Source organism: Scleropages formosus, chromosome 1 (genome assembly GCF_900964775.1).
Source record: "Scleropages formosus chromosome 1, fSclFor1.1, whole genome shotgun sequence".
Classification (NCBI taxonomy): domain Eukaryota; kingdom Metazoa; phylum Chordata; class Actinopteri; order Osteoglossiformes; family Osteoglossidae; genus Scleropages; species Scleropages formosus.
The window spans coordinates 4,223,553-4,236,298 of NC_041806.1; the positions used below are offsets into that span (position 1 = coordinate 4,223,553).

A 12,746-nucleotide genomic window follows, 5' to 3' on the forward strand; every position below is an offset into this window, starting at 1 on the left:
GATTGTGTGTCGTGGCTGTGGTCGCCGAACCTGCACTCTGGAGCCTTACGGTCTGCCTCCTCGTGGTCCTTTCTCGTTGTCCGGCTCGCAGGCAGCTTCCCCATGCTCCGGAGAACCCGGCAGCCGTGCTAAGCTCCAGCGAGAAGAGGGCCATCAACCTGACGTGGGCGAAGCCTTTCGATGGGAACAGCCCCCTTCTCCGCTACATCTTGGAGGTGTCAGAGAACAGTGAGTGGTCCTGGGTCCAGCGGAGGGCTTGGACCTGCCAGGAGGGCGGCAGGGAGGGTCAATGAGGACCGCGGTAGAAGAAAACGAAAGCCTTGACTGGACTGACACAAGTCAGAGGATCATGGGAAGCAGAGATGAAACCCACTATGTTTATGAATCTGTTTCTCCTCCAGACGCTCCATGGACCGTCCTCCTGGCCAACATTGAACCCGAGTCCACAGCCGTGACCGTCAGCGGGCTCATCCCCGCACGCTCCTACCAGTTCCGCCTCTGCGCGGTCAACGACGTGGGCAAGGGGCAGTTCAGCAAGGAGACGGACAGGTGAGTTTGGGGGTCCTCTAGCTAGCCGCTCTAGGCCTGGACGAAAACCGTGGGACGTGCATTCAAACCCCGAGCCGCGCGAGATTAGCCCCTCAGACAAATGACATCTGTCGGCGTCCACTCTGGTGCGTCTGCCGGGGCCCACGGGGGGTTTCTGAGCAGCGCAGGACTTGCTGGGCTCCGCGGCCTTCCGCTACTCTCTAAACAAAACTATTTATCTCGCCTGAACTCCAGAGAATCATTTTTTTATGCCCGTCTGACAGGAGACAATATCGAGCCGCCTGCTTAAATTGATTCCAGGGTGCCCGAGTTTGCCCTCAGGGATTAACACACTCTCTTTCGGGGATTTTTTGATCTCCGTGCTTCGTAGCGTGTCTCAAAAGATTACAGCACGGGGTTTGATTTGTTTGTCGGCATGTGACAGAAATACAATCAGCTATTCTATTGCTGTTTTTTCCCTCCCAATTTAGTCGGGCCAGTTAGCTCATTTTTTCATGTCTCCCTCTTGCGGCACGAAGCGCAAAACCGACATCAGCTCTCCAGGGCTGAACATAAGCGTGCTCACACACACACACACACACACACACACACACGTGCGTGCGTCAAGCCCCCTGCTTCTTTCTGATCTAGGGCCGCAGGGCTCTTCAGGGAACACGACGTGCTGTTTGCTCGGTCCTGCTGCCGGCAGCCCCGCTCGGCTGTAGCTGGAGCGGCACGGCAGGGAACCGCGTGTGGAGACCTACTGTCGGGTGCACAGAGAGACCCCCTGTCCACATGGGTACTTAAAGAGAGGAGTTTCCCTCAAGCGCTCTTTTCTTTCTCTCCTTGGCAGGCAGACACACCTGAAAGATCGCACTTCGTGGAAAGATTTTAAATTTGTCTCTCATGTCTGATTTACTTGGCTGTGAGATTGGATGCAGATTCGAGTCCAATTCAGCGTGTGTTTAGTTTACGTGGGTGTTCTCCCACAGCGCAAAGACGTGTTTCAAGTAAACTGGTGACTCTGAATTGCTCTTTATGTGTGTATGTCTGTGTGTGTGTGTGTGTGTGTGGGTGAGTGGGTGTGTGACAGAGAGATTACTGAATTAATGAATCAATAAATGTGTGTCATTACTCTGCGATGAACCCGTGTCCTGTCCAGCATGTGCACTACCCCACGCCCTGTGCTTCTAGGATAGGCTCTGGTCCACTGTGACCCTGCACTGCACAGGCAGTTATTGTTAATTGTTTTCAATATTTGGATGAATGTCTTTGGTTTAATGTTTTGCTCTTATTTCAGAAGTTCACTCATATACCCATTATCATTAGTAATAATAACACATCCTATGTTTCCCTGTTCCATACACCCGCTCCTCCACTCAGACTGTCTCTGCCTGAGGAGCCCCCCAGCGCCCCACCCCAGAACGTCATTGCCAGCGGTCGCACCAACCAGTCCATAATGATCCAGTGGCAGCCCCCTCCAGAGAGCCATCAGAACGGCATCCTTAGGGGCTACATCATCCGGTGAGTCCGCCGTGCCCCCGAACCGCAAGACCAGCAATGCTGCCAATACGCCCTGTGTCTGCACCCAAAATGCTGTGAAATACACCCTTAGAACCTCAGTTAGCACAGCTGTGGGTAGTCCTCTTTCTGGCCCATGTGTATCGGGTGCTGCTGAAGGTGCACATTCCAGGAGAGCGCTTGCTGCTAGCATTAAATAACCAGGTGAATAAATGACTACTGTAAGTCATTTACTGTACGGTTAATCCTAAGTCTGACCGCAGTGTACCGATGACTTGCAACCACAGCAGCGCCACACGGCGACCTGTGTTAGAATGCATTGACTATATCATGTACGCACCTTATCTGAGATATAATTTTTTAATGAAATAGTGGCGGTACGGCTCTCCTCTACATTGCCGGCAGTTTTTTAAAAATATCTGTTTTCAGCGGGCTCTCGCGGGAAGGGGGGTGCTTGACGCCATACTGTCATTTGTCGCTGCTGAGTACCTATTCAGGCAAAGGTGGCCTGGTGTGATTTTGACCTCAACAAACATCCCACACAGATACTGTCTGGCCGGACTACCTGTGGGCTACCAGTTCAAGAACATCACCAACCCAGATGTGACCAACCTGCTGCTGGAAGATCTCATCATCTGGACCAACTACGAGATCGAGGTGGCAGCTTACAACGGTGCGGGGCTGGGCACCTTCAGCCACAAGGTGACCGAGTGGACACTGCAGGGAGGTGAGACACGAAATGTGGTGCTCGGATGAAGAGATCACCAGTGAACGGATTCACTGACAAATCAGAATTAAATAGTGTCAGATGGGAAAATCAGCAATGATCACGTTCATAAGAAATCAGGAGTAGCCAGTGCCTGATGGGGTTATCAAGTGATGAATTCCACAGCCAAATCAGGAATGATATGTGTACATTCAGGGAATCGATAATGAGGGTCAAGGTTACTTCAAGAATAGTCAATGTCTCGTGGACATATTTACAATAGGAGCATGTCAGGGAAATCAGAGAGGATCAATGACACTCCAGAATCGGGAATAACCGTTGCCAAATGGAAAATTGAGACGTGACGAGTGTCATGGCGAAATGAGGAAAAATCACGTCTGACACCCAGGAAGGTTCTTCGGGGGAGGAGGAGGAAGGTTTCCTGATCTTGGTCTCGGGGCCTCTCTCCGTCTCCTGCTCTGTTCACGGAGCTCATTAGGCCCCATGGAGCAGCTTCTCAGCACTGATCACATGCCATAGGTATTCACTGCTAAATGCAAAAAGGCCTTTAAACAGTTGCAAAGTGTGTCTTTGCTAAGAAGTACAGTTATTTCAACTTGATTAAAATTAGAACTGAAATTAAGCAGTGTTCATAAATCTTTCAGTTACCTAATTTTTCAGGCACTTGGGAGAATTGAAAAACTATTAATTAACAACATGTAATTGACAACCACTCGTTATGCAGTTTGAATAGGTGAAAAAAAATCTTCAGTTTCATCTTTTCATCTTCCATAAATTCGGTGCTTAGATATGTTGAATCACAGTCAGAATTCAATCAACACCTCTGTCGAGTGTAATTATTTAATCAAGAGCTCAGCTGGAACAAAAGGAGAAATACGCGCCGGGTGCACAGGGCCAGGAGTAATAAACGGCTCTAATGAAACACTCCTGCGTTCTCCTCCAAAGCCTGATAAAGCTTCGGAAGGGGTCGCTTACCGAGCCCTCTGTGGTGTGTGTGTGTGTGCTGGATGGGCCAGTAGGTGGTGCAGTGGTTAGAGTGTCGCTTTGCAGTCTTAAGGTCTCTGGTCAAGGTACTCAACTTGATACCGAAAAAACTGCCCAGCTGTATAAACAGGTAAATCGCTGTGAAGTGGTTGAACCTTCCACTTATCCCCAGTTATCTAGTCCTAATTCATCCCTAAAAATGGAGAGAATATCAAAAACCACTTAACGAAATTACTTATTCCATTATTTCAAGGAAAAAAAAAAGGTTTGTTAGAAGCCCATCCATTCTCCCCAAAAATCACCCTAAATGATGCCTAATATCTTAAGGGAAAAGCTGTATACCGCATTAAAAAAGAAATAGCAATCAATAATAACGTTGTATGTTAAATTTTAAATATAATGATCTCATAAAGTAAACTTAGAATGATGGTGTGTGTGGAGTGACTGAAGGAAGACAAATTCTCTCTCCTTTAGATACATGAATGTATTTGAACAAAATGGTTCAAAACAGGACACATGTACACGTGAGTGTGCAAAAGGGACTGTACAGTTCCATTCTGCAACGGAGAGCGTGGGTACACATTTCCCACAATGCAGTGCGTCTCACAGTCCCTCTTGCACAGCAACTCGGTGCTCTCAGTTTTTCACGTAGGAACAACTGTCACGGACCGGATTAATTAAGACCCGGATCAGCGGGATTAATAATTGCAGATGGGATTGAGGAGTGAGAAACAAGGTATCAGGAGAGGGTACTTTTTCTGTACAGTACTTTAATTTTTCTAAATGAAAGTTAGTAGCAATAATGTCCAGGAGGTCCGACGTTCAGGGTTCTTTTTAAAAGCAGTCGCAAATGAGCAGGGGGCTCCACTCGTCACTGTAACATTGCCGGAGGCAGGTGCTCTCAGGGACAAACCTGGCCACCCCATCATGTCCTGGTGAAGGCAGCCAGGCATGGGCTTCGGGGAGGTGGATATAGGCCCGGTGGGAAGGAGGGGGGGTGATATTACTGTGGTCCGCCGTTCTCCACCGCACGGTGGACAGTGTGATCGATGGCGCTATCAGCACAGTGCTGTTCCGGGCCTGCACCGCTGCACGGGTGAGGTCCCCGGGGAGGGGGGGCACGAAGCCTGAGCTTGCGGGGATTTTAATCTTCTCCTCCACCTTTCCTCAACCCCCCTACCCCACCCTCCTCAGTGCCCACCATCGCCCCGCCGAACGTACAGGCCGAAGCCGTCAACTCCACCGCCATCCGCTTCACCTGGACCGCCCCCAGCCCCCAGTTTATCAACGGCATCAATCAGGGCTACAAGGTGAGTGAAGGACCCCCTGTTTTTAAGCCGGGGCTAGAGCTCCCTCTAGTGGTGGGAGGGAAACACCCGTTTACACCGTTGTGGACTAATCTGACAAACCCGTTGGACTCCTCCATTAATCAGTGTCGTACCCAGTAGTACTTCCTGCTGATGAGCCCTATCAGTGTTACTAAAATGACTGTCTGACCTGTTGACCTTGAGCTTATGACCTCCATAGTGTCAGCGAATCCAAAGTGTACAAGAAGGTGTTTCGTAGGTTCCACGTTTATGGCATTGATGCATGTGGCTGGATTTAGCTTGGTGCTTCATATGAGCGAGTTTCTCGCAGCTCGGTCACTGTGCAGCCCACAAACAGACGCGTTAGTCCCCCTCGGGAGCCCGTGTCTCCCTCCCTCCTTCTGTTCGTAACTCCTTCTCTCCCACCACCGCAGCCTCTCAGCTTATTCCCCCGGAGACACTGTCCTGCAAGGGACTCCCAAAACAACCCGTGACACAGACGTCAGCCAAAGTAACTGCCTACACCTGTAATTGGCAGTGCTCCGGCTTCGGTCTGCCTGTTGCTGTCCTGCACGGAGCTGTGTGTCCCTGCATGGACGCTTTCGTCTTTGGATACGTCTCAGATGAACGAGACCACGCTCTGTGACCATCCCTCACTCAGCAGCGAGCCTGAGCTTTCTCGTGGTGACAGGGATTTTAATAACAGCAACCTGAAGCGTGACTCAGCATGACAGGAAACTTGTGTGTGTGAGAGTGGCCGTGGTGTTCGTGACATGTTTTTCCCAACGTTGTCATGATGAAGACGGGAAGAAGTTTTTACGTCATTCCTTCACTCCTTTCTTGTCTCCCCTGTCTTGGGAAGCTGTTGGCATGGGAACCAGGTCAGGAGGAGGAGGTTACCGTGATGACCGTGCGCCCCAACTTCCAGGACAGCGTCCACGTGGGGTACATCACTGGCCTCAAGAAGTTCACTGAGTACTTCACGTCCGTGTTGTGCTTCACCACTCCGGGGGACGGCCCCCGTAGCCCGCCGCGGCTCCTCCGCACGCATGAGGACAGTGAGTCCAGCGCATACACACAAACACACACATATTGTGAAAGCCCCCAACGGAGTCTTCTTAATTTAATTTGATTCCTGGACTGCCAGGATCCCTCAGCGCACGTCCATTCTGGATGCCAATTTGGACCAGAACGCTGTCCAAAAATTCTGTGCGGGTTTTGCATTTTAATGGGCCCTGTTGTTAGCCGTGTTGCTCGCAACGATGTTGACAGCACGGTATCGTTAGGTATTTGACCATGTTGCTTCCCTGCTCCTAGCACCTGGTGCCGTCGGACACCTGAGCTTCACAGACATCCTGGACACGTCTCTGAAAGTGAGCTGGCGGGAGCCTCAAGAGAAGAACGGCATCCTAACTGGTATACAAGTGGATCCCACCTGCAGCCTCATCCCCTCCACCCGCGCTATCGGCGTCTCCTGGTTAACGTGGCCCTCACCCATTTCGACACACAGGTTACCGCATCTCCTGGGAGGAGTACAACCGCACCAACACACGTGTCACACACTACCTGCCCAACGTCACGCTGGAGTATCGGGTCACGGGCCTCACCGCACTCACCACCTACACCATCGAGGTAGCTGGAATGACCTCCAAGGGCCAGGGCCAGCTGTCCTCTTCCACCATCTCCTCTGGAGTGCCCCCAGGTGGGTGTGTCCCTTCCCCCTCCAGCCTTGCACCCTGAGCTGCGGGTTAGGCTCCTGTTCGCCGCGACCCTGCTTGGGACAAGCGGGATCAGACAGTGTGTTTGTTTGTTTGTGTGTGTGTGTGTGTAGTGATCAGAGCAACTTGCCAATGTGTTTGTGCTGGACCCAGGTTTGAATCCCTGCTCTTTTTCTGGTACCTTCAATCAAGGTAATTATCCCATATAGTAAGAAAGACTCTGCTGTGTAAATGGGTAAGTCAGTGTAAGTAGGTTAACGCTGTAAGTTGTGTTAGAGAGAAGTGTCGGTAAACAAGAAATAAAATAAGATCTTGCCTGGTACTGATGCCTTCAGGGGGCCATGAAGAGGTAAGTGCCACTTTGCCAGGTGCAGACATGTCACCGTTGGTGTAACACAGAGCTGTGAAGAAGCTGTTAGCATCTCACTAGTGGCTCATGGTCTTTTGTGTGAAGAGCGACCAGCAGCAGGCCTCCTCTCGGCCCCTGGTCCCCAAGCGCCAATTACTTCAGTTTAGCATGCAGAGCGGCAGCAGGTAGCCGTGCGTCTGCCCAACGCACACAAACATGCAGGGAGCCTCAGTGTGCTTCCTCTCCAGCATAATGAGCGAAGGGAGTGTGTTCCTTTCTGGGCCCAGTGCCTGTCTCATTACTCGCTCTGTGCCACACAGGGGGGGTGGCGGGCAGGCGGGCAGGCAGGCCAGGGCCAAAGGACACTCTGGGACCAGGATCCTGAAGAGTCCCTCCATGTGCTCCCCCCGAGAGGCCGCAAGAGCCCAGTTATAGGCAGGACGCTTTGAGCCCGAGCGCCTTGGCTCGGTGGCGGGGAGGGGTCAGTGGAGCTTGGGCTCATTCTGGCAATGAATTATCAGCAACCTTCCGCTGCGTGCCGTCCTCAGTCTTCACTGCTACGCCGGCCCGTCGCAAACGAGACACAGTGAGATGCGAGAAGGTAGCGTGAATCAATCACATGGTTCGTTAAATCGGCTCCTCTCATATCTGTCTCATTCGCAACGCGAAAGAAACACAGCGAACCCTCCAAACTTCTGAGTGACCAAGGCGTCTCTCTCTACTCCAGTTTACCACTGGGGGGCGCTGCACAACAAACTCAGGCTTGAACGGGAAAATGTGTCACAGCTCTTCAGGGACATATGAACAGATGGACGAATGAATGACTGAATGAATAAATTAATGATTGAAGCTGATAATTAACCTCTAAAACTGTTTGGTTGCCGCAGCAAACGGTGTACAACATACACACTTGCGCACGTGTCACATATGAGTACACGCACACACAAGTGACGAAATATGGAAATCACACAGTGAAAGTGCAACATTTGAGCACTTCCAGTTTTGTCAATGTTTCTGTGAGTAATTTTAACCACTTGCGTGTGCTGTGCTGCAGTGCTGGACCTCCACTAGGTTATGAACCTAAAAGATCACGTCCAGGAACAGCTCTCGGTGTTCCAGTAGCAGCGCTTTGCACAGAGATGGACGCCTGTTTCCACCCTCACTGCTGAGTCCAGTACATGTGGCAGTTCTGCCGAGACTCAGTCAAGGCGTCAAACTGTCCAAAGTCCTTAAAAGGGAGCAGGATGCAGGGATTAGCACTGTTTTGTTCTCGGGATGGCGTGACATTTTTCAACCGCTGGGTCCAAAGTCAGGGAACTGGTCTTTTGGTCTGTGTTGCAGCAGGTCTGCTTAGCTCATCCAGCACCCCCCAACCCCCACTCCGCAGGATCGCTCATTCGGGTCACATCGCGAGCAGCGAGACGGCTGCCAACCCCCGGAACCGGCAGGTCTGGCGTAGCGCTCATGGCTGCCAGAGATCGACTCCAGTGTCATGTCCTCAATCGGACCGGGCCTCGAGCCGAGAGAGAACAGAACCGCGGGGCTCTGCCAGGACACTGTCACGTACCACCAGAGATTTCCGTCAGGACTCCTGAAGCTTCCTGCTGTGCCCCATATGGGGATCTGCCAGGAGGAATAGTTATTTGTTCGCTTTTTATTTATTATTATAATTTGTTCACCATATGTTCGCCAAACGTGACTTGAATACCCTCTGATTACAGCAAAATCTACACCCAGTCAAAGAAACAAGCTTGGGTAAATCACTGTAAGTAGCCTAGGTGAATCACTATAATTAACCTAGTGGACCACCCTAACAATGTAAGTTACTTTGCAGATGAATAATAATTAGTTTTTAAAAGAAATAGTGAAAATGGGTGTATTTGAATTCATCCAAAGGGCTGTCAAGGGTCCAACATCAGTTCCTGGGCAGAGAATCAAACCTTTGAGTCCAGTTCAGCAGAAGCGCCACCCGATGGAGAGTGCTGGCAATTACTGAATCGATCGCGTTCGGACTGTGTCGCCCACAGAGCTGCCCGGCCCCCCCACCAACATGGCCATCTCCAACATCGGCCCCCGCTCCGTGACGCTGCAGTTCAAGCCGGGATACGATGGGAAGACGTCCATCTCCCGCTGGGTGATCGAGGCCCAGGTGAGCCGTCCCGTCCCGCTGACCTGTGTAGCGCCCACGTGTACAGTACATGATGGTGCGCATCCCACTTTATGCATCTTACATACCTACTATGCAGTTGCTGCACGTTATTTAATCTTTGATAATGTTGCCGATGTGTGAGGAGAGAATGCAGGCTCTGTCGTCCAGGTCGACTGTCATTAGAGCCCTATGTGAAGTGCAGGAGATGAAAATGACTAAATACATGTAAATGTGATGATTTAGGAGTTTGGAGTCTTCACAATATGGTCCTGATCTTGTGCTTCCTGGTTCCCTCTGTCCATCAGCGCTGACCTCTGTCCATTTCTGTCCTGCCTCCTGCCCAGATTGGTGCGATTGGAGAGAACGAGGACTGGACCATGGTCCACCAGGTGCCCAATGAGCCTGATGCCCGGAGCCTGGAAGTACCTGGGCTCAATCCCTACACCTTCTACAGGTAACAGTAGTAAAGCCTCACCCGCAGCCAATCCCCCCCCCCCCCCGACACTGCACCCCTACAAAGATAATGTACCTGTAAAATGACACCCTACACTAATCCTGTTTCTACCCTGAACTACAGCACCTGACTGACACTGCAGCTCTGCTAACATTTCCATTTATTCTTTTAGCTGACATGTTTCTCAAAAGTGACTTACACTGTTAAACTACTTATTTACATATCTCGGTAATTTTTACTTCAGCAATTCAGGCTAAGTGCCTTGCTCAAAAATATACTAGAGCAGGAGGTGGGACTAAAAGACAGCAGCTCTACCCACAGGTGAGGAGCGAAATGAGTCTGAAAGAGCTGTGTTTGAGACCCTTCTTGAATGCTGTGAGGGATTCAGCAGCTCTGAGGGACAGAGGGAGTTCATTCCATCACTTCTGGGACAAAACTGAGAACATACAGACTTTTGATTGTGAACCCATTGGGAGTGGGACCATCAAGCAAACAGAGGTGGAAGAGCACAGTACTTATGCTGGGGTTGTGGGAGTGATTAGGTCCTGCAGGTATTGAGGTGACAATCCTGTGACCAGATTACTGGACAAACCGTGATATTCCACAAGTTATTTTGAGTGAGTTTTCTGTCTTCACGTAGACTTTGTGACCTCTTGCCAGGTTTCGAATGCGGCAGGTCAACATCGTGGGTACCAGTCCCCCCAGCCAGCCATCCCGAAAGATACAGACGCTGCAGGCTCCGCCCGACATCGCCCCTGCCAACGTCACCCTGCGTACGGCCAGCGAGACGAGCCTGTGGCTCCGATGGGTGGTATGTCCCGATGAGCCCGCTTTCGCTTCACGCCTTAATGGGGGCAGTGGGAGCGCTGGGATTCGAGGAATACCCTGACAGGAGGCTTGATTTAGCTCAGCGTCTTAATGGGCACAGTGGGGAATATCTTAGAGGATTTGGGTGATTCCGTTTTACTGTAGGTCTTAATGGGAGCAATGGGAATTGAGGGGACCCTGAGGATTTTTTATTTTACTCTACTCTACTGTACATTAATGAGTTTTTAATGGGTCGTAGACTGCGAAAGGCACAGAGCTCTGCTCTCACACTGAGACACAAAACCCAAGCCAGACCGTGAGGAAGTGTTTATTTAGTCTTTATGTTTTACCATCCGAATCTTAATGATGTTTTGTATTTTTCTGGGAGCAGTGTGCAGATCAGTAGGTGTGTCTTTCCGATTTGTGTTATGGGAAACTCTCCGCGGAGTGTGTGTAGTAACCGCCTGTTCTCTTGGATCACAGCCCCTGCCGGAGTGGGAGTACAACGGGAACCCAGAGCTCGTTGGATACCGGGTCCAGTACGCTCGGACCGGCTCGCAAGGCCGACCCCTAACTCACGTCATCTCTGACCGGCTGGAGCGCGAGTTCACCATCGAGGACCTGGAGGAGTGGACTGAGTACGAAGTCCGGGTACAGGCGCTCAACGGCATCGGGGCTGGACCCTGGAGCCAGCCGGTGCGAGGCAGAACGAGGGAGTCCGGTGAGCTGTCCTCAGATTCTTACACAAGTGTTTACACACTGCCATAGACAGGCCTGTGACCTGTGTCCCCCCCCGTTGGCCACCTCACAGTCCCTTCCTGCGGCCCGACCAACGTGTCGGCCTTCGCCACCACTTCCAGCAGCATCCTGGTGCGCTGGCTGGAAGTCCCTGACGCCGATCGCAACGGCCTCATCCTGGGGTACAAGGTATGCCGCCCTGCCGGACCCCCCGTGGCCCTGCAGCTCAAGCCTGATGGTAATAGCGATGTGTCTTTTCTCTTTGACCTCTACAGTAAGGCACAATCATTAACTTCCAGTTATGTCTAAATTCAAACTGACTGACAATAAAGATGCATTAGATGGGTCTCCAGCAACTGCAATTCAGTGACAGCTGAATGTTGATTCGTCCGTTTTATCCCCATCCTGTCATTCACCACCAACATTGAGGAACACTAGACACAATCTGTAAACACTGTGGAAATGAGTTCACTTCGGTTGGTCCCTCACACCTCCTCTGTTTGGGTGCTGTTTACTGCCATCTACAGGCTGTGTAAACACAGGTAGCTTTTGCTTCGCAACAAACAGAAATTCTCAGAAATACGCATGTGAGGACTTGAAGAATTAAAAATAAATTAACTGGGAAAAGTCCATATGTGGGAAAATTCATAACTTTATCCTTCATAACATGAGGAATCAGTGTACTGAATTGAACAGACATGGGCACTGGCCAGTGTCTGCACGTGGCAAGCACAATATGAAATACAAGTACTGTACATTTACTTATCTTCTGTAGTAGGAACCTCTAGGAATAAGTTAAGACTTTAGGCTGCTTTGTATGGAATCACCAGGCTGAGCTGTGTGCCCTCAATGTACACAAAGCCACGTTTAGGGATTACGACACGAGCCGTGTCTTCGTCTTCCAGGTGGCGTATAAGGAGAAGGACTCGGACTCGTCGCTCCACTTCTGGACGGTGGAGGGCAACACCAGCCAGAGCGTCCAACTCACGGGCCTCGGAAAGTACGTCCTGTACGAGATCCAGGTGCTGGCGTTCACCCGCATCGGCGACGGCGTGCCCAGCACTCCGCCCATCCTGGAGAGGACCCTGGATGACGGTGGGGCTCCGTCCTTCGACCTTCAAAATTTGCTCCGTTAACAACTTGTGTGTCACGATAGGCTTGCGTGCGATGCATTAAGAAGTGCTGTCAGGTTCACGCACTGCGTCGCGTTCATTGTTAGCAGTATTGTGCCAGACCCACGCAGCATTTCACACACGAAACTTGCAAGAAGTTCAGTTTTGCAGTTTATCTCCCCCAGATTTTGTCAGGACATAAATGTATTCAGACGTCTGATTTAATTTTTAAAAGAAAGCACTGGATTGTGAGTCACTTTCCAGTTTTCCTGCTGTACCACAAAAGGTGCAGATGGGCGCTGACTGACCCCTGCTCCACAGAGTGGAAGTCATCCCACATTTTACTCACACA

At 50.8% G+C, this 12,746-nt stretch overlaps 1 protein-coding gene across 1 annotated transcript in view; it reads left to right on the forward strand.

Annotated features, from left to right (window-relative positions):
- sdk2b (sidekick cell adhesion molecule 2b) overlaps positions 1-12,746 on the forward strand; it is a 66,520-nt gene that overhangs the window by 26,739 nt on the left and 27,035 nt on the right. Inside the window, exons 13-26 of the mRNA XM_029254328.1 lie at positions 92-228; positions 402-549; positions 1,912-2,052; positions 2,595-2,776; positions 4,955-5,070; positions 5,930-6,125; positions 6,385-6,483; positions 6,578-6,769; positions 9,162-9,283; positions 9,628-9,737; positions 10,398-10,548; positions 11,028-11,265; positions 11,356-11,471; positions 12,188-12,377. Coding sequence (XP_029110161.1) covers positions 92-228; positions 402-549; positions 1,912-2,052; positions 2,595-2,776; positions 4,955-5,070; positions 5,930-6,125; positions 6,385-6,483; positions 6,578-6,769; positions 9,162-9,283; positions 9,628-9,737; positions 10,398-10,548; positions 11,028-11,265; positions 11,356-11,471; positions 12,188-12,377 — 2,138 coding nt within the window. The remainder of the gene's footprint in view (positions 1-91; positions 229-401; positions 550-1,911; positions 2,053-2,594; positions 2,777-4,954; positions 5,071-5,929; positions 6,126-6,384; positions 6,484-6,577; positions 6,770-9,161; positions 9,284-9,627; positions 9,738-10,397; positions 10,549-11,027; positions 11,266-11,355; positions 11,472-12,187; positions 12,378-12,746) is intronic.